Genomic DNA, 25,808 nt, shown 5'->3' with positions numbered 1-25,808 from the left:
TGAAAAACTTTTATCTTTTTATTATTGGTGCCTTTACATTAATACTGCTGTTTTGTGCTGAGAAAACCAATCTGTTACACGTAAGGTAACTGTAATATACAACATAGAAATGCAGTCTAAGTTAATTACAACAAGGAGCTACAAAAAAAATTCGTAGGAAAGAAGTCACCTAACATTGCAACTGTGCTTGCAACAATCATTCCCTTACTGCAGGACTATGCACATTGTGAACCATGGTTATTTACATGCCCCTTACGACCGTTAACAACAGGAGGGCTAAAATCAGTCTAAAAAGTTCCAGAACGTCACTATATACTGTACAATCCTCAAAAATAATTTATTACACTGTTTCTAAAAAAAGGTACTAATTTTGCTTGGATGTCTTTTGTTTTCTGGTGTTTTCTGGAGTGCACAACATGTGCAAAATTTTGCCTAACAGTCTAAAAACTCAAGAACTGAACCACGAGTCACAATCACAGAGACGAAGTGGTGGAGTCCAGAACTTCCCTCCCGTTGCACACAGTTGGCATGTACATACTGGCAGATGCTGAAAGAGAAAGAGAGGGGAAAATCAACTGACTTCAGAACAGCAAAAAGGGACAACGCACAGGATTAGGATTTGTGTTCATCTGGACCATCTCACCCCATTTAACCAAGGTGCCCAATGAAAAGTCACTGCCTGTGTGAGCAGCAGAGCTGACGGGGTGCTGCTTGCACCTCAACATGGCACCTCAAACCCGAGGCTGAAGCATCCTCTTAAGAAACCTGATTTCACTTTGCTGACCACTGGGAGCACAGAGGGTGATTACACTTCTCCAAGAAGTGTCAGAATAAAATACATGAATTTTTTTTATTATGATTCTGTGCCACTGGGTCTCACTTTGTAGCACTTTGCATGATAGTGTGAATTAACACAGCTAGAATGATGCTAACGTGCCTCAGTAGAAAAAAAGTGGATTTTCTGTGTTTTATTGGCAAGAAATTCTAAGGTCTGATCCTTTGAGCTTTCACATAATTGGAGAGGGCATTCATGAAGAAAATATATGTAGTTTTAAATCCAGGAGGTAATCTACCATATTAGAATTCTGTGTCACTCACCTTTTAATAAATAAAAATAAGAATTCTAAGAACATATTTGATGAAGTGAAGAAATTTTCTAATAACTGAATTTAAAAGCAAGATTATTCCTTACCTAATCCCAGAATAATTTCTGCCTATAGGCTTCCTTTCTAGGAGCTCTGCATCAGGATTCAATATGCATCCAGAGGTGAGGGCCAGATTCCGATAAACTTGTTTACGTGGTATAACATTTTATACATCAGTTTTTATTGCTTTAGTGGTATTAGGTGACTACTAAACCTAACAATCTGTTTCCAAATGTATTTGTATTTTGAGCATAGAGTATATTACCCTATTCTGCTTAAGTCTTGTGGATTTTAATTTAAAAGCACACTTTGTTCATCTTTGTCAAAATTACCCATTGGGCATCAGGAACGTGTTTTCAGATACTCTCTGACATCTCTGCTCAGGGCACCATAAAGCTGCTTTTTGAAAGATGCATTAGGTTAATGGTAACAGTGACCCAGAGAAATGTGATGCCTTCATCAGAGAAAACACATGGCAAGCAACGACTTAGTAAACTCAATCATCCAGTGTAAAAAGCAATTTATGCAGCTGACAAGGGCATGCTCAATCTTCCACATCTGATGCTGGCTGCACTCTCAGTTGCACACTGCCTCTGTAAAGATGCTCAGTATAATTTTTAGAACAAATTATTCTTTCTTCAAATCAGCTAGTATTTTTCATTCTTTCATTGACTATAAATATTTCATGGAAAAATGAATTGCTTTAACAAAAGAAATTTAGAGGCATCTACTGGACTAATCTACTACTCAGAGGGTAGGACCTCTGCCTGATAAACAGGAGACCCAAGAGCAAGCCCCTCTTCTGCATTAGGTCAATGGAGTTTGATGTCTCACAACATGGATGTGTGTTGTGAGGCACAGGTGTGGAGCAACTGTTGTATGTGAAAGACCACAGGGCATCATGTCTGTGAATTGTAGAAGTTAACTATCAGGTTTTGTATTCTGTTTTTAACTGGGTATAACATGGCAGCACAATGACCTGAATTTTTATTATTGTTGTTATTTTTGTTTCTACTTTTTGTTAGAAAAATTGGTTCTGCTCAGGAAACCTGATTCAAATCCCTGTTCTACTGCAGTATGGCTACAGGCAAAAGCGTTTTGTTTCTGTGAACATCAGTCACTTACCCAGAGATTTTTTTGCTTCAGGCTTTTTTTTCTTTTTTTTGAAATCCAACACACTGACAAGCCTGAATAGCTCAAATACTATGGTAACTGGGTCAGAAGGATATCAAAATTGGACAGAAATATATGGTGGTAGGTGAGAAATGAGTGGCCTTTTTTAAGTTTCCAGGCTTCCTGCACAGCACGTACCTCTCTTGTAGTGCTGGGATGCAGTTATTAACTCTGCTGGGTGGAGTAAAGTGTTCACACCAAGCATCCAGCTCTCCTGAGACAGAACAAAAGACCTTGCTTTTCATTACAGACCTCAGCAGCGTTAATCACTGGCCCTGCAGGATTCTGAGCTACACTCTGTCTTACAGCAGCTGCCAAGGGGTTTCCTGGAATATTGCTGGATGTGCAAGAGACACTTCACCTTCATTTTGTGTTGAGATCAAGGACAAAAGTGTGACATCAGCAGAAGTTATTTGGCTCGAGTTCGTGCTTTTGATCTCCTTTTTCCTGGCTGTCCCTCAGTTTGCTTAGATTATCCAAGGAAAAGAACCACGGGTACAATGTAAGAGCCCAGCACTGCCATGGTGACCTTGAAGCTTTGCCTACACAGACAGGAACAGGCAGATCTGAATTTTCTGTCTGTGTGCCACTTAGAGTCATGGAGTCATAGAATATCCTGTCTTGGAAGGGACCCACAAGGATCATTGAGTCCAATTCCTGGCTCTGCACAGGGCAACCCCAAGCATCACACCATGTGCCTGAGAGCATTGTCTTCTCTACTCATGCTCACAGCTGCACAAGCGTGAGTTAATCATATATAAAAGCCATATATCAGGGCTAGTTTGGAGCCAGGCCTGGGAAAATAAATTCAGCAGGAAAAAAATTGCCAGTCTGGCTATAACAACAGCTTCAGTTCTCGTTCTGACCGCTGTGGAGGCCACCTGAAGGAGCTCAGCTCTGTGTGCAGCTTTCCACGTGGACATAACTTGGACATCTGGATGTAAAAGCTTAGTCTGAATTGTATAGGTGCTTAAATCAGACCTGAGTTCTCCATGAAGTTTTATGGGTGCTGAAATCCATAAAAAAGGAAAACAGGGGAACATCCCACGGGGGGATGCTGGGGCAGCAGAACTTATGCAGCACCCTGCCAAATGGGAATTTTCAGGTTCAAATAAATGGGTACAGATATACATATTTCAAAACATGTCATATACATAGGTACACTCTTACCCTGGCTCTAATTAGCTTAAATCTATATTCTTTTTAGTCCAGACTTCAGTTACCAGAATGATTAAAGCTTGGAGCTAACACACAGATCACCCAAGACCATCATGAGAGTCACTTACCTTTTCTCATAGTGTTTGACCAGTTTTCATGGTTCAGGGAGCTGTGTTGAAAACTGTCTGTGTGTGACTCGCTGTTCATGACCCACTGTGCTCATGGCATTCATGATCAATGGAGTGAAGAGGCGGTGGCAACCCTGAGATGCAATGGAGGTGGGATCCGTGGAGATAGGGAAAACACTGCCTGTTCAAGCAACTTGGGTACTCCTGACCTCGAGAGCTCTGACAATGTATAAGAACTGGCTTTTCAAAGTTAATACAATGCCCTAGACCTAATTTTGATGAGTCTGATATTAAGAAGTTTCTGAATGATGAAAATGCCATCAAGACCAAAATAAAAACAAGCTGACAGCCCCAGAACTGATGAGAGGAATATTTTAGACAAAGATTGGAACCAATATGGATGGCAACCTTTTTGGAGTTTTATAAATGACTAAACAGTTAAGAAAAATAATGGAAATGTATTTTAAATAATCTGCAAATTCATAGAAGGGAGTAAGGGAAGATTTTTCATCTTGAAAATATTGTTGCTGTGATAGACAGTGTTATTTTCCCAAATGATTGTCCTAGATGGAAACTACAGGGCTGTTTCCTTTGTATGTGATGGACCTTTCAGCCCTACTTCCAAGTCTTTCCATGGTCCAAAAAGCCCAACAAGGCAAGCAGCCCTGATTCAATTAGATGTAAACAGTAAAAGTAAATAATTGCAGCAAGCTTTCTAAACAATGAAGTAGTAAGAGATTTTAAGTCTGGATTTTTATGCTTTTCTTAATGTCCTCAAGCTGTTCACAAGTCTGAAAATGCAGGTTTTAGTGTGAAGATGTGCACTGAGGATATCTCTCAGTTGCCTGCATGCTTACACACGTGTTACCCAGCTATTAAAATAAAAGTTTCAAATTCCAGAATCCAGTACAAAGTGTTTATGAATCAAAGTGGTTTTTCACTAAGCTCATTCCCCAGCATGAGAGTATTAAAAATCTTGGAAAGACTACTTACACAAAATTCATAAGGAATGAAAGTCTCATGGGACTTACTATTTCATCAAGGGACCAAACTTCTAAGAGGTTTTGGGAATCCATTGGTCTTTTGGGAGTATTCAGCACTTCAGGCACATAGGACCATCTCATTAAATTTTCCAAAACAGCAAGGAGTATTTGCTCTCTGGTGTCAGGGCTGGATGCAGTCCTGACTCTGATGAGACTGGGAACATATAAAGCCACACAGCTGATCTCTTCTTAGGGACCCTGGGCATTCTTGCGCAGTGTGGTTTGGGATGGGAGAGCCAGGGATGCCTGGGATCCCTTCACTTCCTAATCCCTGCTAATGTGATACATAGCAGGGTGCCAAGTTACTTCCATGCTCTGTCTGAAATCTGAAGTGCCAAAGCTTTTTTGACAATTTTGAAATTTAAGTGACACTCAAAAACCTCAGGCTAGGTTATTGTGAACTTGCTGGAAAAACCTTGCTCTGTGTCCCCCCTCTCCTCTGTTTCTTATTCCCTTCCTCTTTACAGTTGTAGTGTGCTTTTCAATTACATTCCAGGGTGGACATGCTGTCCAGAGAGCTCTGTGAATGAGGTGCTGTGTGCCCCCATCTTTGACGTGTTAAGTTAGTTAAGCTAGACAAAGAAAAAACCCAAACAAATATACAGGTGACCTATTTTTTTTTGTAATCCATATAACTCTCTGAGCAACTCACCCAGAAAAGGAGTGACAGCCTTAAAACAAAATCACAGCCTGCTTGTGATGAAGAGAGTGAAGATGAAGGAAAGAAGGGAATCAGAGCAAATGAGTTGTCCTTGCAACAGAACACTGATTGCTTCTCCAGGCTGTGGCACTGACAAAGGGTATTGATCATGCTCTGCATACAGATGCAGTTTATGACATCCCTTGGATGCATTTTCGGTAGACTTGGAGCCTTTCCTTATAATGCAGGTGATGAGCCATTGAGAGCATGCTGCGTTGTGGCCCAGATCCTGTCAGCATGTTGCTCTGACAGGAATACTCCCAGGCAATCTGTTCCTGTCACACTGCCAGAGTGACAGTGAGACACAGGGTCTGTTTGGTGTGTGCAACAGGCTGGAGTCACAGCCCACCAAAAACTTTCTGCTGACTTCAGTGGGCTTCAGAGCAGGCTCTGAGCTGATTCCCATGGGAAGGGGATGAGTTTCCTCTCCAGACACAAAGGAAGTGGTGCTTTCACAGGGTCACATAGTTCAGCCCATCTTGTCTTTACCCAAACTCACCACAACCCCACGGAAAGGTGGCAGTCTTGTTACTTACACTGGGAGTAAGTGGTCCCGGTCCCACTGACACTGAACCTGTTGAGGTGGAGTCTGTGAGTGACCACGTTCTTCTGGGGCTGGAAAAGGATGATGTGCACCTTGGGCGCAAACAGGCAGCCCAGCACAACAAAGCCACTGAGACTCACAGAGATGCACATGGTGGTGGTTTGCACCTAGGAGAGAGCGGGCACAAAGCACTGTGTTTCAGTATGGAAAGCTCTGAAAGGCAGAATATTAGAAACATTATCACATAACAGCATGAACCATGGTCCTGGGTGTTTGCACTGGTGCAGGCTGGTGTGAACATCTGTTGCATCCTTATCATCCGCAATCCTGGGATCATATGAATGAGGTGCTGGTGCTGGTGATACCCTGTGTCTCTGCATGTCAAGGAGACATTTATTGTGTTCTCTCTCATTTTAGTACAGAAAGGATAGATTTTCTCTCTTTCTCTCCTACCCTTGATTTCTAACTTGCTGAGAGAATCCTGTGTAATGCTTGTCAGGAAATATTGGAGCAGTGCTGGCTGCAGGGGGAACCAGCTCACACATAGTATACATTATGTGGGTTTACATCAGGTGTCTCATGCAAAACATCCCTCTGAAAACAAGTTTGGTCTCCAGCCCCAGTCCTAATCAGAGAACTTGAGTAAGCCCTTGCAGAAATATAGGTGTGATTTGGAGTACAGATAATATCTGGTGACTGTTTTCAGACTGGGTCTGAATGATGTCCTGATTTTGAGCCATCAGTTTTTCAGCTTAGAAATGAATTGTTTGTAAGGCTGCAGTATTTTAGAATAGTCGCCTTGGGGCATTTGTTAGAGTAGCTTTGCTGGCACTGTCTATCTTTTATCCTTTTTATTCAATAGTATAACTAGGTGCCAAGTTTACTGCCTCATTTTCAGTTTATATTCTTTTCTTCTGAGCAGATTCCTTAATTAAGATGTTGAATTAAATTGCTTTAAACTCTACTGCTTAATTTGAATGATTATACATCTATGGCTCATTTTTCCCTAGTTATATTCCTGCAGTTCTTTAAGATTATCCTTTTTCCATGGGAATGCTTCTCATATCTCCTTGTCAGAAATAATTGGTGCAAATTGAAAAATAGAGTAGGGAATGGACATCATTACTTTACATATATACTGAGCACAATTGGTATTTTGTCATCAATGAGGATAATTACCGTGGTAATTTAATAATCACTCTTTGCACAACATGGGTGTGGCAAGCACCATGAAATGTGCTCAGCTTTCACAGGGTGAGTGAAAATGGAAGACTGTACAGAGACTGCATGAGAAAGGAACACCTTGGCTGCACGTTCTCCTTCACCTCTCTGCATTTTGTCCACAGAGCTGTGCTGTCAGGTTAGGTGGATATTGAGTTGTACAGGTAGGGCAAGATGGGGAGTTTTCTTATAAAACAAGAATAAATGAAGCTACCTTTATTTCCATTCGTTTCAAGGTAAGTTTTTTTCACTATCAAAACCCTCTCCCCCACCCTGCTTTCCTAGGGCTTGTGCTGCCTGGAGCAGCTCAGCTGTAGTGGCATAATTATACACTCAACCAATTAAATGATTTGGGTTTAAAATAGCTCCATCCCAGAGGGCTTCTTTTAATCCAGGTCACTCCAGTGGTTCAGTGTGTAACCTGGCCTCACAGACTGGACTGGTGTGCTGGCAGAGTAGAGGAAATCCCGCTAGACCTTGTGTTATGCTAAGGCACATGGAGAACAGGGAGGTGATTCGGGACAGCCAGCATGGCTTCACCAAGGGGTGCAGATGTCATTTGTCCGGAATTCTGTGAAGCCTTTGATAGATGCCTCCAAACATCATTCTCTCTAAAGTGAAGAGGTATGGATTTGATGGGTGGGCTGTTAGATGAATGAGAAATTGCTTGGATTGTCACATCCAGAGGACAGTGGCCAATGGTTTGGAGTCCTGATGGATGTCAGTGACAAGTGGTGTCCTTCAGGGGTCCATATCGCGACCAGTGTTATTTAATATCTTCATTAATGACATGGATGAAGGGATCAAGTGTATCCTCAGCAAACTTGCAGATGACTCCAAGCTGAGTGGTGCTGTTGCTAAGGCTGTTTATTGGTGATGCTACCAGAATAGGGCTACATTAGGATGGCACAAGTTGATTCAGAGTCAACGTGTGACACTGCATGGAAACTAAATACGGGCTTTTCAAAGGAACCCCAGAAGTGTAGACTTGTCATGAAAGTATCAAAAAGATGTTAAAAGCATTTTCTGCTGATTTTGTAGTACTTGAGTTGGTTTATTTGGAACCTTGTATATAAATTAAATGCCTACAAGTGGTCTTGAAAACTCCATTCAGGAGATAAATTCTGCTTGAACATTCAAGTCATGCTCCTCTTGGCCATTACTGTCTGTACTGTCCACTCATGTGACTGTCTGCACTGATATTTCCCTCCTTCTCTGTCTGTCTTCCTGATTGCTTTGGGTGTCCGGAACTGTTCCCTAGTGCCTTCTTTAAACTTTTCCTTCATTAACTTCAATCCATTACTTGCTATTCTAACTTCTCCTGAGACTGAATAATCCCTTCCTCTCGTTTAGTTGCCTTGAAATTATTTATAGTCTGTGATCACGTCTCCCTGGGTTTACTCTTGTCTAGACTAAATATATTTAGCGCTTTTACTGTCACTCTGCGTGTCTCACTGCGTCATTTGTTACCTACCCTTGTTTTCTAGAGGTTTTCAGTACATTTCCTAAGCTGGGAAAAATAGTACTAAATAAATATATTGTTCCAGGGTGGCCACACCAAAAGTACGTTAAGTGACATTATTAGCTCCACAGTTTTATGTGCTATTTCATGTACACACTATTGGCAATAACACCCCCCTAAGATAATCTACCTTTCTTCTGGGCAGAAAGTTGAACTAATTCTCTGCAAACTGCTCTAAGGGCCAACTCCCACAGTCACTTCTCACATCGTAATAACTGTGAGATTTCCAGTGGAGCAGATCTGAATCTTTTTTCTGAGACAATTTCCTTCTGTTCAAAAATACGATTTTATTGAACTTGAAGCTTTGCAACACTATCTGACAATTTAAACAGTTTAATGTTTCTAAAGTTTGCTGGTGAAGGCTGACCAATATTTTCTGCTCAGTGAGGTGTGTCTTTTATAGTGCAGAAAGACTAAAAAGTTCTATATTTAAGTCGAACATCTGTTGAATTTTTTTTAACAACCCTGTTTCATAGGAAATTTTTTAATTCTATCCTTGTATTTTTTATTTGGAGGAAAATACCATGTTTCAATAGCAGATTCTTTTGCAGAAGGAGACTGGTTAGTCCGGATTTTATTTTAAGCTCCCTTTCTGCCAAATAACTCATTATAACTAATTCTAGCTCATGATCCACTGGGTTTTTCTGTTAGAACTATGACTTCAGATAGTGATGAACTCAAATGAATACTTAATCCATATGTTATGCCTCTATTGCAATCAGACTAACAGTATTAATCCCTTCCAGCTCTGACTGCACATGCTCTTTTTGAAATGCCACCACCTTTCTTAGAAGTAAGCCAAAATCTGGTAACATTGAAAGAGAACTTCTTTGCAAGGGACCCAGGGGACAAAAGAACTGAAAAAAAAAGCCTTTAGTGAATGCTGATGTGGTCCTCTAAAGTACTGCACATAATTTATGGAAACAGATATCCAAAGACTTACTCTGTAGTCACTGGACGTCACATAAAATATAGGGAGAAAGGCCAGCCAAATGATGCACGTTGTGTACATTGTGAAACCGATAAACTTGGCTTCGTTGAAGTTCTCTGGACATTTCCTGGTTTTGAAGGCGTACACAGTGCATAAGACTACGAGGATTACATCATATGTTAAGGACATTAACATACTGGAATCTTTGACATTGCATTTCAGGATGACAGTCTCTCTCTTCTCGGGAAGCGTGTATCGCCTGGTGCCCGGTGCCTCCAAGATGAGCCACACGGACACCACCACCACCTGTACCAAAATGAGACTCAGGCAGATGAACACCTGAGAGCTGGGGCTGATGAACTTGGGCCGCTGAGCACCGTTCTTTACGCCATCGAATATTCTGGCAATGCAGTTCGTTTTTGTCAGAAGGGCAGAGTAGCAGACAGCAAAGGAACTTCCTAGCCCCAAACGGCGGAGGGTACAGATGGCTGGAGAAGGCTTGGCTATGAAGAAGAAAGTCATGCTGTAAGACAGGAAGACCCCAAAGAGCAGTATGTAGCACAGTTCACGGCCAGAGGCTTTGACCAGGGGGGTGTTGTTGTGCTTGATGAACACCCCAATGACCATGAAAGTACAAATAAAGCCCAGGCATGCGATGGTAACAGGACCTATTGCCCAAGCATCTTCCCACTTGATGTAGTCTTCTGGTAGGTCATAGCAGCCAGTCAGGTCAGCTGTGGGCCATTTTCCAGGCCCGCAGTCTGCACAAGTGAATTCATCAGCCAGGTACTCATATGTTTCACAGGGAATACAAATCCAACAGCAGACATCTCCTGGTTGCATATTCTTCATCTCGTTAGGAGCACAGGGGTCGCTGCACTGGGAGACAGGGACAGAGCTCCTGGACCAGTGGATAGAGTCTACCTCCAGTGACAGAGTTTCTGCCCACTGGCCAACCTTCACATAGGAATATCTGTCTCCAGTGAACTGGAAATTGAACACGTTGTATCGTCCTATCCCATCTCCATAGGCATCAAATTTGACCATACTGTCTGCATCATTGGGAGGGTTGAATGGAGCTGTGGGGGAAATAAAAAAAGAAAGAAATAGAGAAATGTTATTATCAAAGTTATATTTTTTTTCATCCCTTTGGCAAGCACAGGCACATGACAGCTTAGAGAATACAATTCAGTTGTCAACAGGTAAGTTGAGAGGTCAGTATCTGTCTCAGTTTTGAACTTGGAAGAAGAGCTCAGATAATAGAATCCTATTCTACTTTACATTTACAAATGTAAGATGATCAATGTCCTTACTTTATTATGTCCTGGATACAAATCAATTCTCCAAGTATTTCTCCCAGTATGTACCACTGCTATCTCTCACATTTTCTCTTGAAAGAAAGAGGTCTGCTTCTGAGTCTCAGTAATTTTTGGTGAAACTTGGCTGCCATGATATAAGAAAAATTAAATGATCAGTTCATTAAATGTCAGGTTTGAGGCCAAGAGTCTGGAATGCAGCTGAATAGAGGATTCATTCTGAGGATGAGGGAGAAGTAACTGTGAAATCCTCAACAATTTCTACTACATCTTTTTCACTTCCTGTGTTGTAGGAAATTTTGAATCCCTTCTATTTTGCTTCAATTTTACCAGTTTCTGATATTTCTGTATGGTCTGAGTTCCCCAGCACATGCTGCTTTGGTCCTGTACCTTGTTTGGGGAATGGATGAAAAAACCACAAACTGGATCTGTGACCTTCTGGGAAATCAATATTGTAACACTTCTAACTGGTAAGCTCTGGAGAGTTTTGTTTTTCCTCCCTCTGAGGCTTATCCAAGGAATGAAGAACTATTAAAAATGTGGGAGGAAATTGCATTTACCATGTGATTTATTGGACATTTGCTGTAGCATCAAAGGTGAAAATCTTTACAGGCAGGAGGCAAAATGATTTTTTTTTACCATTGATGAGCAATAAATGTCTTTGGCCATAGAAGTGGTTCCACTGTCACTGCTGGAATAAATCTCTTTCCCTGCCTCTGTGTCCACGCTGTGTTTGAGCTTGAGCAATATTGTATAAGGGTGTAATACCTTCCTCCACTTCAATCTCCAGATACTTTGGATTTCTTGTGGTAGATTTATTTAGCTTCTTTAAAACACTGAGGCCAAATTCTTTCACCTTTATTCCACAAAGTGTTACCTTATTGTGCTGTACTCTGGCTAAAGTCAGTAAAAGGGGCACTGGGTTTCGGAACAGAAGCCCCAGCTGGAGGGTTGAAATTGTAACCTGCACCTCCTCAGGTGCTGCACTTGGACTGCATTTCTTTCCCAACTTTCTACTTATTGTAGAGTTGGGATATAATTTACAGCCACCTATACTCCCTTATGGGTTTGAATCAAGACTCTGCTTGTTCTTATCCCTGCCCTCTCCTGCTCCTTCCCACCTCAGCTGTGTCAGCCACAGTGGTGGACAGCCTTGGTTTGCAGGATTACAGAATCATGGAATTACGGAATAATTCAGGTAGGAAGGGACCACCAGTGGGGTCCTCTGGTCCAACCCCCCTGCTGAAGCAGGGTCATGCCAGAGCACATGGCACAGGATTCATCCAGACAGTTCTGGAATATCTCCAGTGAGGGAGGCTCCACACCTTCTCTGGGCAACGTTCCAGTGCTTGGTCACTGCATGTAAAAGAAGTTCTTTCTCATGTTCATGTGTTCCAGTTCCTGCCCTTTGCCTCTGTCTTACTGCCATTGAGAAGAGCCTGGCTCTCTTCAGATACCCACATACACTGACAAGGTCCCCTCTCAGTTGTGTCTTCTAAAGGCTGAACAAGCCCAGCTCCCTCAGCCTTTCCACATAAGACAGATGGTGCAGTCCCCTTATCATCTTTGGACCCCTCCACTGGGCTTGCTCCAGGAGCTCCATGTTTTTCTTGTACTGTACAAATTAGGACTGGGTAGCCCAGGAACTTGTAAAAAGTTTATTTTATCTATTTTTTTGTCACTGTTGGCATCTAGTTTTACCATTCTGTAGTCCAAAACCTCTGAGTGCACAAAAATTAAGAGCGGCATAATCCTCCCCCAAATGGCCAGTCCTGCTGGAAGTGACATGCTCTAAATTAAACAGGTAGCTAAATTCAAAATATAGGTCAACTAGAAGAATATTAAGCAGCTTTCCTCCTCTCCCTCCTCCTCCTCATGCACAGGCATGCGAGCTCTCTCATCCAGGAGCAGCATTAAAATGAAATCATAATGCAGCACTTAACAGCTCCTCAATAACGTGCTGTCATTGCCAATGTCTTCTTTCATTATTCATAACACTTATATAGATTGTAGAAGCTGTTAACACAGCAGCTCAGCTTTAAGAGCCAGTTTATTCACTTCAGTGTTATCCAGGCCAGCTCCTGAGGTGGGCTGAGAGCCTGTCACTGCTGCTGGCACCAGTGGAGCAGCAGGTAAGGAAGACAGACTGCAAACTCGTTGTTTGACATCTGTCAAGTGTATAAATTGAAGGCACAAGTGCCCCAGTGCAAGTTATCTGAGGGTCTGAAACACCAGCATTTTTCAGGAAAGAATTCCTTCTGTGTAACATGTTTAACAACTTCTTATAGAAGTTCTGATAGAATATTTGTCATTTAAATAGAACAAAGTATTTTCCTTAGACTTTGCAGGTAGGTCCAGAAGGCAAAGCAGGTAATGTCACAAAGTTAGCTTGAAGCTCATGTATAATTGCCTTCCACAGGGCTGTTCCCATGCTACAAGTAGAAACAAAAGATTTTTGTAGGACAATATGTTCTAAGTTAATGAAAGCTTGTAGCTTCAAACATTCTTTTTTAGTGGCTGCTGATAGAGGAAAATAAATCACCCTCTTTCAGATGGAAAGGATGAAATCATTTAACCAAACAATGATGTATTAAATTATAGTATGGTGAGCCAAAGCCTACAAATGAGCCCACTGGGTGGCAGCAATTAATATACCCACTGATTACATACAAAATCACTAAGGCATTTTAACATATAATTTATCAACATGTTCTAGATCCTGTAGAATCACTTCCAAAAAGTAATGTTTTCATAAAATATGATGTAATAATAATGAAAATAAAGTTAAGATGCTTATCACAAGAAAGCAGGACCTTATGTTTTAGAGTAAAAATAAGGGTTTTTACAAATTGGTTTCCCCAGAGATGATGTCAGGCTGTCATAAGTCACTCTCCAAATTTTTTTTCCAGTTATATTTCAGTTTTGAGAGGAAACCTACAATCTTTATAGCAGGTATTTCTGGCAGGTCTATTTCAGAGTTGTAGCTCAGCTCTTCTACATTCATCCCTTGGGAGAGGACAGACAGGAGTCTCTGGATCTACTCAGCTGCTAGCTGAGAGGCTGAGTGACAATATGAATTTTGCCTCCTTTGAGCAGAGCCTTTGAATCTTTTCCCTTGCACCTTATGAAATGTGTTAAGAAGTTATACGAGAGGAATTTTGTAAAAGAAGTTATCAAGGAAAAGAAAAGATAATTAAAAGTGACTTAAAGATAAACCAGTGATGCTTTGTGCTCCAGCTTGCAGCAATTCAGCAATGAAGATGCAACAGCAGTGACATTTATGAGAGCAGGAGGGCAGAAGACAGAAATCTTTGGAACCTTGGTGCAGGCAGGCCTACTCTGTCAGCTCCCTGCAGAAATCCTACTGGAGGAGAGGATTCCATTGTGCAAGTGGAGGACAAACTCCTTCAGCTTCAGATAAGAGAGGAATGACTGTAGATTTATTACTCCTTCAGTAGCAGATACGGATAAGAACATAAAATAACATCATAGCTTTTATGTAGTGAATTATGCCCTTTTTTTCCATCTTCCTAAGTGGGATCAATTTTTCCAACAGTCACATAACTAGCAAAAATGTGCTTATCTGCTGTTGGAAGCAGGTGAGTTGCTTTCATTTAGGAGTCTTTATTATTTTTGGCGTCAGCTAGGTACTGCTCTTGGTGACATGAAAAATTTCAGAAAGAAAGTTCTGAAGGGGAGATTTATTTTATCATTGAGCAAAACCTTTATTTGAAGAAATAGTATGAGAAGTATATTTAAATACTTCTAATCCTGCACATTGCCGCAGTTGAGTGAAAAATACTCCAGGATTTTTTAACGAGGAATGAAATGAGGAAAACAAAGCAGTTTTCATCCTAATTAGGCACTGGAAGTCTTTTAAGAAGCTGAGCAGCGTAGGGAAAGATGTGTGTCATCTTAACTGGCTTGGAATCAGACCAGGTTTTGTTTGTCAGCAACATCTTTGGGCCAAGAAGGATATTTTACATAGAGTCTTGCATGTGTCTGGCACAGATCTGAGTGTGTAGATGTTGTCCTATAGAAAACATTCTCAGTAACACTTCCTCGTAGGAATGATGACAGATATCCCTACATCTAAGAACATTCTTCATGTCCATTAAAACACACATCTGTTCTTTGTTTGCAGAGTGTATTCTTTCTAAACAAGGTACAGATCACAGACACACAGCTCACTAGCTGTGAGGCAATTAATTAATAGCAAGGCTTGGTGAAAGCACTGCAGTTTTTCAGCTTGGCAGTTGGCAAAGCTGGGAGATTCCATGTGGTTTCGAAAGAGATGTAGAAAGGACTATTGGGTGCACTAAAGGTACATTCTTCCACAGTGTGTTGTCCCCAAAGACTACAAAGAGATCATGATTAAATAGAAATGGAAATGTAAAGAGGGAACGGACTGGAGTTTCTGAAAAGTCGAGTAAAACCTCCTTCGTCTCACTAGATGGTGCTGCAAAAACTCAAAACTTCTGATTTAAGACTGAAAAACAAGACATTTTTTATGTAACAGAAAAATACAGTTATTTTTTAATCCCCCCTACTCTTCCTGTTACATATCCAGGGCAATGTCTTCTTAAAACACTTCAAGGAAGAGCCTAGATTATAATATAACAGGATATGGTGTGTTTGTCCAATGGGCTCATTTGTGTGTATGATGCCTTATCTTGAAAAGTATCAGAAAAGACCCTGAGAATACACATTTATTTTCATTCTCTTTTATTTTTAGCTAGATATGGCTTGTTGAGGTCAAAGTGACTTATTTCTGCTTGGCTGAACATTCAGACCGAGCAACAGAGACCTGATGCACCCACTCCTGTTTCTGCTTCAGCACAGCGCAGCTGGTTTCATACCTGATTGACAGAAGGCACACTGAAATTTGGCAATTTAAAAGTTAGTATGGGAAAAGATCATACTGAAGTGCCACTAGATTGTACCTCTCCACAATTGTTTCCACAGAGACAAGTAGTCACTTTTAACCTCTGCACCACTGTCTCTGGATTTGTTTGGGTCATATGCAGCATTGCTTCTTCTCATTTAAGAAATGTATGAGACAAATGAGACAGATTAGTCCCCTACAAATGTAATTTTCCCATCTATGTCTATAGATTTTCCACTCAGGTCTATGGTTTCTCCCTTAGGCTAGATGCTTGCTGTAGGGAATTTTAAAACCAGTCCCAGACCCCCCAAACTTTTGCAGTGGTCAGAGACAGAAATGTTTTCCTCAGGCCGTTTACTTTAGAGTGGTATCTAGAATAGCCCAGCCAAACTGTACCTGTTCTTTTTCTGTTGACCACCATGAGTATGACTATCTGAAATACATCCACTATAAATGTGTCTGAAGTCAAGTGAGATGAATAGCACCAATATCTGGAACAGAAAGGGTGACAGCTGGAGCACCAAGTGGTAGCAACATGTCCAAGCTCTCCACAGTGTACCTGTGAGCAGGTGTCTCTCACAAGCTGTCTGCACAGGCTGCTGTGGGGGCTATCAGAGAGAACAGACTGGGAACATTGGCAAAACAAGATAAGGGGCTGAATAACTAGAAGACTTTCTTCAGCTTGTCATTATCCTCATTATCCTCAGCCTGGCTGAGCACAGAACTTTCAAGCTACCTCTCCTGTGAAATGCTTGCCTCAAGCATAATGTTTTACATTTCCAGGTATGTGTTGTCCTCTTGCTTGTGTGCGTCTTGGGCATTGGTGTGGTCTTTAGGACTTGGGGAGAATGAACTAGATGCTAAGTTGCAAACCTTCATCAATGAAATCGAAATTTCCTTTATTTTTTAAAGGAAATTTAAGGAATTAAAAAAATAATTTCTTCTTTCTTAAAGCATTTGGATTTTGAGACATGGAAGGTAAAAAGCATGTAAAAATTCTGCACTCACTGTATTTCTCCTTAAAAATACAAATAATCTTCCCTGAAATTAAGAATATTTCTCGCAGTTTTTTGGTTAAGGTTGTATTAGTTCAACTTGAAAATAAAACAAATACTCATGGAAAATCATTCAAGGTGTTTTTCTTTTTTTTTTAAAAAATAAGTCTGCTAGGTTGATAATTAATATTAATAATTTGTGAGATTCCAACATAGAAATGCCTTTCAATTGATACCATTAGTTTAAGTTCACCCACTTAAAGAAATGGTTGCCACAAGAGGCAAAATGCATGCAGTGTAATTCATACCAGCAATCAACTTGCAATTACAAAGGAAATTAAACCATGACTTCAAACTGCCTAACTCCTCCCTCAGGCCAACTCACTGTTTTGTACACAGAAGCAAGGGGAAACCATTCCCATTATGAAGAATTATGGCCACTGTGAGGGTGACAACACATAAGCTCAGGACTGGAACTGTAAATTCTGGGCTGGCCTTTGGTAGCTCCTGAAATGTTTTGGACTGAGGAAGATTTGAGTTGGCTGGTGAGTTCTCTGTCAGTTGCTGAACATTTATGTTGCTGTCAGAGCTTGAGGTCTTGGTTGGGATTTTCTGCCATTTCAGGGGTTATGGATTACCCTGTGTCCAATTTGAACATTTGGGTGAGGGACATTCCCATGTAACCTCAGAGCAGGGAATGGATGCCATGCCTTTTACCCCTCTCTTCCCAGCATATCCAAGGTGCAGCTGAAAGAGATTAAAGTTGCGTTTTAATTTTGCTAAAACTTACTTTTGGACTAATTAGGGACATGGTTATATCACAGGGGCATGAATCTTTCTCTTTTTGGAGGCACTGTTCCATGACATGTTAATTCCACCCCCAAACTGGAAACGTAGCTGTCTAAGGAAGTGTTAAATACCTAATAATATTTTTGCCCTTCTTTGTCAGCCTGAACTAAATATGAATAGATTTAGTTATTAAGATATTAAAGGAAGTTGGTTAAAAAATTCTCTCCTCTGTGGGGACTTGAGGATTGGAGAGGTGTTTCCAGACACAGCTCTGAATAATTTAGTTAGATAGTTTGCCCTTAGAGATCAGAAGCAAATGAACCATGAAATAGACCCTCTGGCTGTTATTTCCTAATTGACTTGATATGAAGACACTCCCAGATCAGGTGGACTGACATAGATTTAGTTGCTTACACTGCAATGCTATTATTTAGTAGTAGTAATATTGTAGCTGTGACAGTCCAAGATGCAAGAAATTTCAAGTGCCTAAGAAAGGCAGTATTTCTTATTAGACTTATAGATGGAAGAAGTGCACAAGCTTTCAGGCCCAAGGTCACTCCATTAGGTCATCAGAAACATTGCTCAATAAATTTGACCTTCATTTATTTTGAAGGAACAACTCTGCTCGGAGTTTAGTATATCAGGTTTTTATTTCCTGCTGGAAACACAATTTCCTTTTGCAAACAGGCTCATTACTATCCATTTTCAGAGTAATTGCTGAAAGCTTTTTGTTCACTTCTTTAAAAGTATAGAATTCAGAAACACAAGGTCTGATCAAGATGCAAGACAAGATATGACAAAGACATGTTATGCCAAAAGCTTCTTTTTTTTCCAGATATGTGGGCAGTCTAATAAAGGTATTGCCTCTTCCTACAGATCTTATGACTCTATGCTATTATTTTTGTTAAGGAGCTACTGAAAACTCTCAGCAATCACCCTACAAATTGCTAATAATGAGGTAATTTGCAAAATGAAATTGTATTTGCAGTAGGAAAATAAAACCCTAAGCAGTGAATTATAAGGAGAGCATGTATTTGAAATAATTGAAGCTCAAATTTATTGAACATTTTGGGGAAAAAAAAGAGCTGTAGAATGCCTCAGAGTAGGAATAGACATTACCACGGTGAAACACAGGAAGCTTTAGGCTCAGACATATTATGCTGCTCAGTTACAGCAGTTGGCACATCTGACATAATGCTTGTGGAGGACAAAGATGAATTGGAATATAGCTGGAAAGGTAAATGTTTCACACATCACATGGTGTAAGATTCTGGAGTGGATCAGTTTTCTCTAGGAATATAATATGCAATTGAAAAAAAAATGACCTATATTTCTTGAACATAAGTTTAATTAGAGTGTCTATTTTGGGAGTGCAGTTTTCTTACAGAGCTCCTATAGTCTCCCATAGTGGAGAGAAATTGGCACCTCCAAAGGTGGGCTCTGGCTAATGTGAGATGCCATCAGGAAGGTGGGTAACTTCCTCCATCAATAGTTCTCCAGTTACACTGCAAAGTGTTTCAAAGAATACATGAAAGTTGGGTGGCTTCAATTTTGGCCACTGATGGAAATCAAACTTATGTTTCAGTAAGGCCCACCACACACATTAAATGTGCTCATCTTCCTTTGTAAAGGTCTGAGTCTGGATTTTATTTTTACTCTTTTCCATACAAATAAGGTGGTGGCTGGAAATGCACATCTACTGAAATTGCAAGTTAATTCAGTATTCAACAAAGTCCATCTCAGCTGACCAAATGTTGAGTCAACCAGAGAGGTGAAAGTGGGCTTCTCACAACAATGAATTTCAGTCAAAAGAGAGTGAGATAAAGGATAACTCTTGGCTTTTAAGGCTATTCCTGCATATCACACACCAGCTGTAGAGGTAGCACGTCACCTCTCCCAACATCATCAGTGTTCATTGGCATGTGTTATTCTGCAACACGCAACCTGCACGTCCTATTAATACTTGCAAATTCTTCTGTTCTCAGGAATAAAAGATAAAGCTGAGAGCACAGTATCATTTTTGCTAATACTTTGCTCCACTGAATCAGTTCAGCAACAGCAATCACTGGACCTCAGGGGAAAATGTAAAATGAAAATGTTGATTTATTTGCCTGTTTTATGGTGCAAGCAGAGACACACTGATAGGCTTAGACTGATAAAATGTTTCAGAGATCTAGGAGAGACATTTACAGCACTGCCTCAAACCTTCTTCTGACTGGAGATAATTTCTTCTCCAAAGAGCCTTTAAAGATGGGCTTTTTATTCTTTCAGTTACTGGAGCATTAACTAGCCATTAGCTATCTGTTCAAATCGATGTGCAAATGTAATACAGGAAGTTTAACAAACTTTTTCATCATATTTTCATCAGTTCTCAATAGCAGTTTCATAGTTTTTTCAGCCACTGTCTGGTGGAGACCTATCCTGGTACAGTAGGCCAATCTTTGACACAAAGCTGATCACTTGGAGCAGTGTTCAGCTGCTGCATTCATCAGGGCAATAGAGAAATGTCATGGAAAAATTCTACTTTTGCAGAAACCACAGGTAAAATTTATTTGTAGGGGTACATGGTGAATAGTTAGTTATGTCAAGGGAAGGAACCACAAGAGCACAACCTTTCTGCACACAAACAGCTACTGATCACTACACAAATTCAAACTTGGTAAGAAGGGAGGATTGTTTTCAGGGCATAATTAATAGAAAGAAGAGCATGTTTGCAGCATATGCAAAACATCCTGTAAATGGTGAAAAAACAAAAGCAGTAGCAAGAAAGTACAAGGCCAAAAACAACCTCTCCAAAAAAAAAGAACTGGGACTGTCCCTTGATTGTGGATGCTGGAACTCATCAGTGCTGCTACCTGAACACAGGACGTTCTCCCTTCCCTTTGGTGTGAAAAGACCACTGTTTTTGGATTTGCTACTCACTCTTTATAAATGCAATCTCAACAATCATACAACAAGTATTATCTTTTATTATAGAATTAAGTAAAGCAAAATTTTAGAGAGCAATGCGTGAGGGCTCCTGTGAATGTGTATGTGTGTGTTCATGCCTCTCTGTGTGTTTTCCAATCCATGCAATAAATGTGGTTAATACTGGGTCACAGAATCAAGTGATATCAGATGTAGCCCTTAGGTATCACATTCCACCCTGAAAATCCATATTCTCTCAGCTACAGAGTTACATGGGATTTTTGTAGTACATACATTCTGTGTGAGGACTCTGTTCAAAGCTGGGCTTCCCTCGGCTTTCTCACACCAGTAGTTTCCCTGTTTCCTCTGAGCACAGTGCAATCCCTTCCCTGAATAAAACTATGGTGTTTTCTTCACTGAGCCTCCTATTTCAGCTACAGAACTGGTAAATATTTCATATCTCCAAAGGAATTGTTGCTTTAGTGTATTCCATCAAATTGCCTGGAATCTGTGTATAGCAGCAAGTAGAAAAATGTACAGCACATTGAATTGAGGAGTCATTGCAGATACACATTTAAAAAGTGAGTATCACTCAACCTTCAGAAATGGTCTTGAATGGTTCTTTTGTAAGAAATGTGTTAGATGTATACATGCCATTAGTCTAGAAGAGATGAGATGATTCATACATTGCCGAGTAGAAAGATGGGATTGTACAAGAGAAGCAAAACTGCAGGAGATGAAATGCAAATGCAAGACTGAGGGGGCAGGGGCCTTCAGAGTGTGAGGAACAATAACCTCTGCTTTCCATCTACTGGGTGTTTGCAACCACCACTCCCATCCCCACCACTTCTGGCTCTGAGCTGTTCTTCACAGCCATTCAGGAAAGAGAGAGTTTTTGTGTGGAGACCCTACATTCCAAATTACTGGTCTTGGTAATTTCTTAATAAAATACATGCCTTAAGTTTAAGGATTTCTATTTGGAGACATGGTCCTTTCTGGCTTAGTGCTGAATGCCTTTTCATCCCAACAGGGAGCAGGTGAGCTGTCTATGGATGGAAAAAAAGCAAAAGAGCAAAGCAAAGGATTGCTCGTGTAGCCATGCTACAGCTAGGATTTCATGGACATTTCTGTTAGAAGTTTCTCTGCTTCTGTGCATGAATATATGTGTCTTGTTCCCCTTGCCTTGAAAAATTTTAGTATTCTTTGTCTTCACTTGTTATATGCTCAGACAAATACACTTTCATGGCAAGAAGAAGGAAACAAAAGGAAATGACTCACCCAGATAACAGCAATGAAATATATTTTTACATTATACTCTGTATCTGCTAACTAAATAACCATAAATATTGCAGTGATGCCAAGGCAGGCATTCTCTGAGATGCTTTTAGAGGTGTTTAGAAACTTGGCTCTGACAAATGAGGAAATGAAAATCACACACATTTGTCTGTCAGGTCCATCCAGTTTGCAGTTGATGGGAGCTGTGTAGAAGGTCAGTTTGTGAAGAGTATGCATATGTAAAAGAAATTTCTGCTCCATGAAGATGTAGAGGTGGTTGCTTTTGGAAAAAATGGAAAAAAATTGGGGAAAAACATATTAGTGGAAAATGTAAACAATGGCTGTTTTGAGTTTGGGTTGAGTTTCTTTCTCCTCTTTTATAGAGAAACAGGCCTGTATCACTGAGTAGTGGGGTTTTTTGCACTGGGAATCAGAAACGGACAAGACAAATTTGAAGGGAAGAGTTCAGGCTTTGCAGAAAGCTGAAATAGATTCACATGCTCATCTGGGCTGCAGTTTAACAAGTACAAATACAGCAGTTCACTTGGGACAGGTTTGTCTGCAAACTTGCTCTGTGGAAGAGATGTAGGACTAAGACCACAACCCATGTTTAGATTGCAGCACCAGGCTGGGCTGAGTGTCAGTGTCATACTAATGCAGCTGTACTGGTCTGGTCCCTGTTCCTGCTTAACCACCATTAGCCTGGGAATATTTTTGTACTGTGCTCTACTGGGTGAAGAAAATGTCTTCCAGGGATGTAGTGAAATTAAGGTTATTTCAGGAGAAAAGATACTTTTCTATAGATAATGCTTTCACTTCTGCCTTTGTAGTATAATTATTAGCTGCCAACAAGGATATAGGTATTGTAAAAATAACATAGCATTTCGTTATCTTTGGGATTAGACATCTGGATTTGTGACTTTCTGTAGTTTTCTTCATCACCTTTGGAAAAGACGAGTTTTCTTGGAGACTCACTGGAAGTCCAGGACACACCTGGATTACTCAAAAGAGTAAAATGGAATTACCTTCTCATGTCCTTGTCCTCATCCTCAACACTTCTGTGGTCATGTTCTGAGCACAGCCTTTGCTTTTGCCAGCCCCTATTGTAGTATCTCAGCATGAGAGACTATCTGATATTAGATATGGAAGTGCTGAAGCACTTTTCTGTAGCAGGTGGTAGAGAAGAGTCTGGTCTTTTCATGGGCTTTTCAGAGCCGAAATAGATGCTAAAATGTAAGGGATAGGAATCCTGAACCAAACTCTTCTTTCTCACCTGATATTTTCTCCTTCCAAGTCACAGGAAGAAAGAAGCAGATCTGGCATCTCTTTAGTTATGTGTGAACATTTCTCCCAGGTAAATCAGCATGAAGAATAAGAATATAATCCCATGGTATGTCCTGAGTTGCCCTCTACTGTAAAACCCAGTAGGCCTGGGAAAGGGAATGTGCATAGTTGGGGGATGAAAAGGTTGTATGAGACTTCCTGCTCCTCTGAGGACTGGTACAGACCCTTGGTATTTGGGATTCACATATCATTTGCCAGCAAAACAAAAGATAAAACAATAACTATTATAAAACAAGCAGCAGGCAAACACAGGAGCCTGTTATTTAGAGAAATTAGGTTACCAAGCCTTCTGTCTCTCAAATATGTGCTCTGAAAGAAAATCATTGCTCAGTTTGTCAGTCATGTGTTTCTCCACAAACACAGGATATCTAATCTCATCCTCATTTACACACTCGCATGGATGCTGTGAAATCTGTGAATCTGATTTATGGATGCCTAAAGGCTACATTATTAATAGGAGATAAGCAGCTGACTATAAATTACATACAAGACATAAACTACATTATTTTATGTTCAGTATTTCATAGCTCAGCTGAAGTGGTGGATTGTTTAAACATTCAAGTAGAGGAAACTGAGATGGAGATCTAATTGCAATTTCAGGGATGCCAAAGTACTTTCACCTAAATATGCCACTGTAACAAGTCTGGGGCTGTTGTTGGCCTGTGGTTTCTGCAGGCTTTCCAGGAACGACACCCAGCTGTGTAAAGGCCAAAGGCAACATAGTTCCAGAGACTTCCTGAGGACTATATGAAGGAAAGCTGTTGCTGCTCTGTGTCCTGCTAATGCTGCATCTCTCATCTTTCTGTCCATGGGAGCTCAGTGCCCAGGTCAGGCAGAGGGTTGTGGCAGCAGGCAGTAGTGGCAGCAGGCAGTGGTGGCAGCAGGCAGTGGTGACAGCTGTGGCAGCAGGCAAAAGTACGTTGCTCCTGAGTTAGATGAGGAGCAATGGCCCAGCACACCTTGGCCTCCACTGCTGGAACTTATCTCAAGGGGTGAAAGCACAATTCACCTCTGCTCCTGCTCACTCAGGCTAATTACTGTGAGTTAGTGCCAAAGGAAAGCATGAAACAGCAGCTTTTTATGATGGTCTCTGGCTTGATAGCAGACACCATTAACAGGTAGGTCACTGACCTGCCATCATGGTGAGAGACGTTTTAATGGAAATTTTATTTGGAACACGTGCCCTAGAGATGACAACACCTCTGTCCTTCTGCCAGCCCAGATACTCGTTTCAGAGGGTGCAGTGAGTGACACACAACACATCCAGAGTGCAGACCCGTTGCTTGCCATCATGATACCTCAAACCTAAACTAGGGGTTGAAAAGGCTCTATAGTATTTTAGTTTCAACCAGTTTACATCTATAAAGACCTGATAGGAAAGGCTTTGTCTTTATCAGACAAGTTGGTCTGATTGCACAGCTGCCTTTCCTTTCAGCAGGAAGTTAGACTAGAGCCCACCAAACCTCCTTTATTCTTTAACTTTATGATTTTATACATTATGATCTAGAGCATACACAATTAAAAATCTATATAAACGCATATACATAAAGTACATAAATATATTAATATATACATATACTAAAATCTTCAGGAGGACTAAGTAGAGATTAGCTTATTTACTCTTGGAATGTAAATTTACCTAAAGTAAAGGAACAGCAGATCCCATGAGGCCTGTAAAGAGAGGAGGAAGGAGAAAGAAGATGGGGTCATCGGGATTTCCAGGTCATCAAAATCTTGCTGCAGCTCTCTGTGTATTTACACCACTGTAACTCCAATACAGAGAGAATATGGGAAAATACTGTGCAGGTTCAACTGTTCCTCTGCTCTGAAACAGCAAGTCTCAAGTGTGCTTTCAGAGACTGTCCCTTAGCTGCTTGCAAGATTTTAAACACTATGACACATTTTTGGTCCCAGGGAAAGGCAGTAATTTTTTCCTATAAATCCTAGACATCTTTTTCATGTATATTTTTAATTAGTATCTTGGGGAATTCACTCTACATTTTTCTTGCTTTTATTAGCTACAAATCCATCATGTATTACACTTTTACGACTTTTATGATTAACAAGGTATTGGATGCCTTCTGCCCATGTAAGCTTTACCTTAATCTGAAAGCGTGTTCTGGTTTATGTTACAAATAAGCATCACAAGGAAGACCACGAGGACCTCACTGCTGACTGAGTGCTGAAGGCAAGGGGAATCTGACCTGATGAGAAGGAGCTCCTCGGGTGACATGATGGAGTAGCAGGGCCATCTGCCACAGAGCCTGGGCTTTGAGCTCCAGCTTTAGGCTGCACAGGTACTCCCTGCTGTAAACTCATAGCTGGCCTTTGAAGTTTCTGCAGCTGTAATCTGCTCGTGATAGCAAATGCAGCATTCTCTTAGTCTGTGCTCCATGCAGCCTGGCTGAGCACTGAGTTTTGAAGGGCACTTTTCACAGGAAATATTTATGGCTAAATCCCAGATCAGGGACCATGCACTGCTGCTGTGCTCAGAAGTAAGGTGACATCTGCTTGTTGCAGACCACGACACTTAAGCCCTTTCTTACCTGGATGGAACAGTTATGATGGAAATGGTCTGTGAAATTGTGTTCCCACAACAGAAGTCATCAGTGCTCAAGAATAAAGGAGAAGGTGAATGTGTGCTTCTGCTTCATGTTATTTGAGTGTTGACTGGGGCAGAGTGAGGAGGAAGAGAAGAAAAAAAATGAACCACATAGAAATGTAAGACCAGG

At 40.8% G+C, this 25,808-nt stretch overlaps 1 protein-coding gene across 7 annotated transcripts in view; it reads right to left on the bottom strand.

Moving 5' to 3' along the window:
- The window catches only part of GRM3 (glutamate metabotropic receptor 3), a 101,812-nt gene continuing 76,004 nt past the window's right edge, over positions 1–25,808 (bottom strand). For all 7 annotated transcript variants that reach the window (XM_032105422.1, XM_032105421.1, XM_032105426.1 and 4 more), the window contains 3 exons: positions 9,578–10,644; positions 5,884–6,058; positions 1–547 (listed from right to left, as the gene is read on the bottom strand). In XM_032105422.1, the coding sequence (XP_031961313.1) occupies positions 474–547; positions 5,884–6,058; positions 9,578–10,644 (1,316 nt within the window). In that variant the 3' untranslated portion in view covers positions 1–473. The remainder of the gene's footprint in view (positions 548–5,883; positions 6,059–9,577; positions 10,645–25,808) is intronic.

The sequence above is a fragment of the Corvus moneduloides genome, chromosome 4 (assembly GCF_009650955.1).
Source record: "Corvus moneduloides isolate bCorMon1 chromosome 4, bCorMon1.pri, whole genome shotgun sequence".
NCBI lineage: Eukaryota > Metazoa > Chordata > Aves > Passeriformes > Corvidae > Corvus > Corvus moneduloides.
The sequence above is the reverse complement of the archived record's forward strand: the minus strand, read 5'-3'. Positions and strand labels throughout refer to the sequence as shown.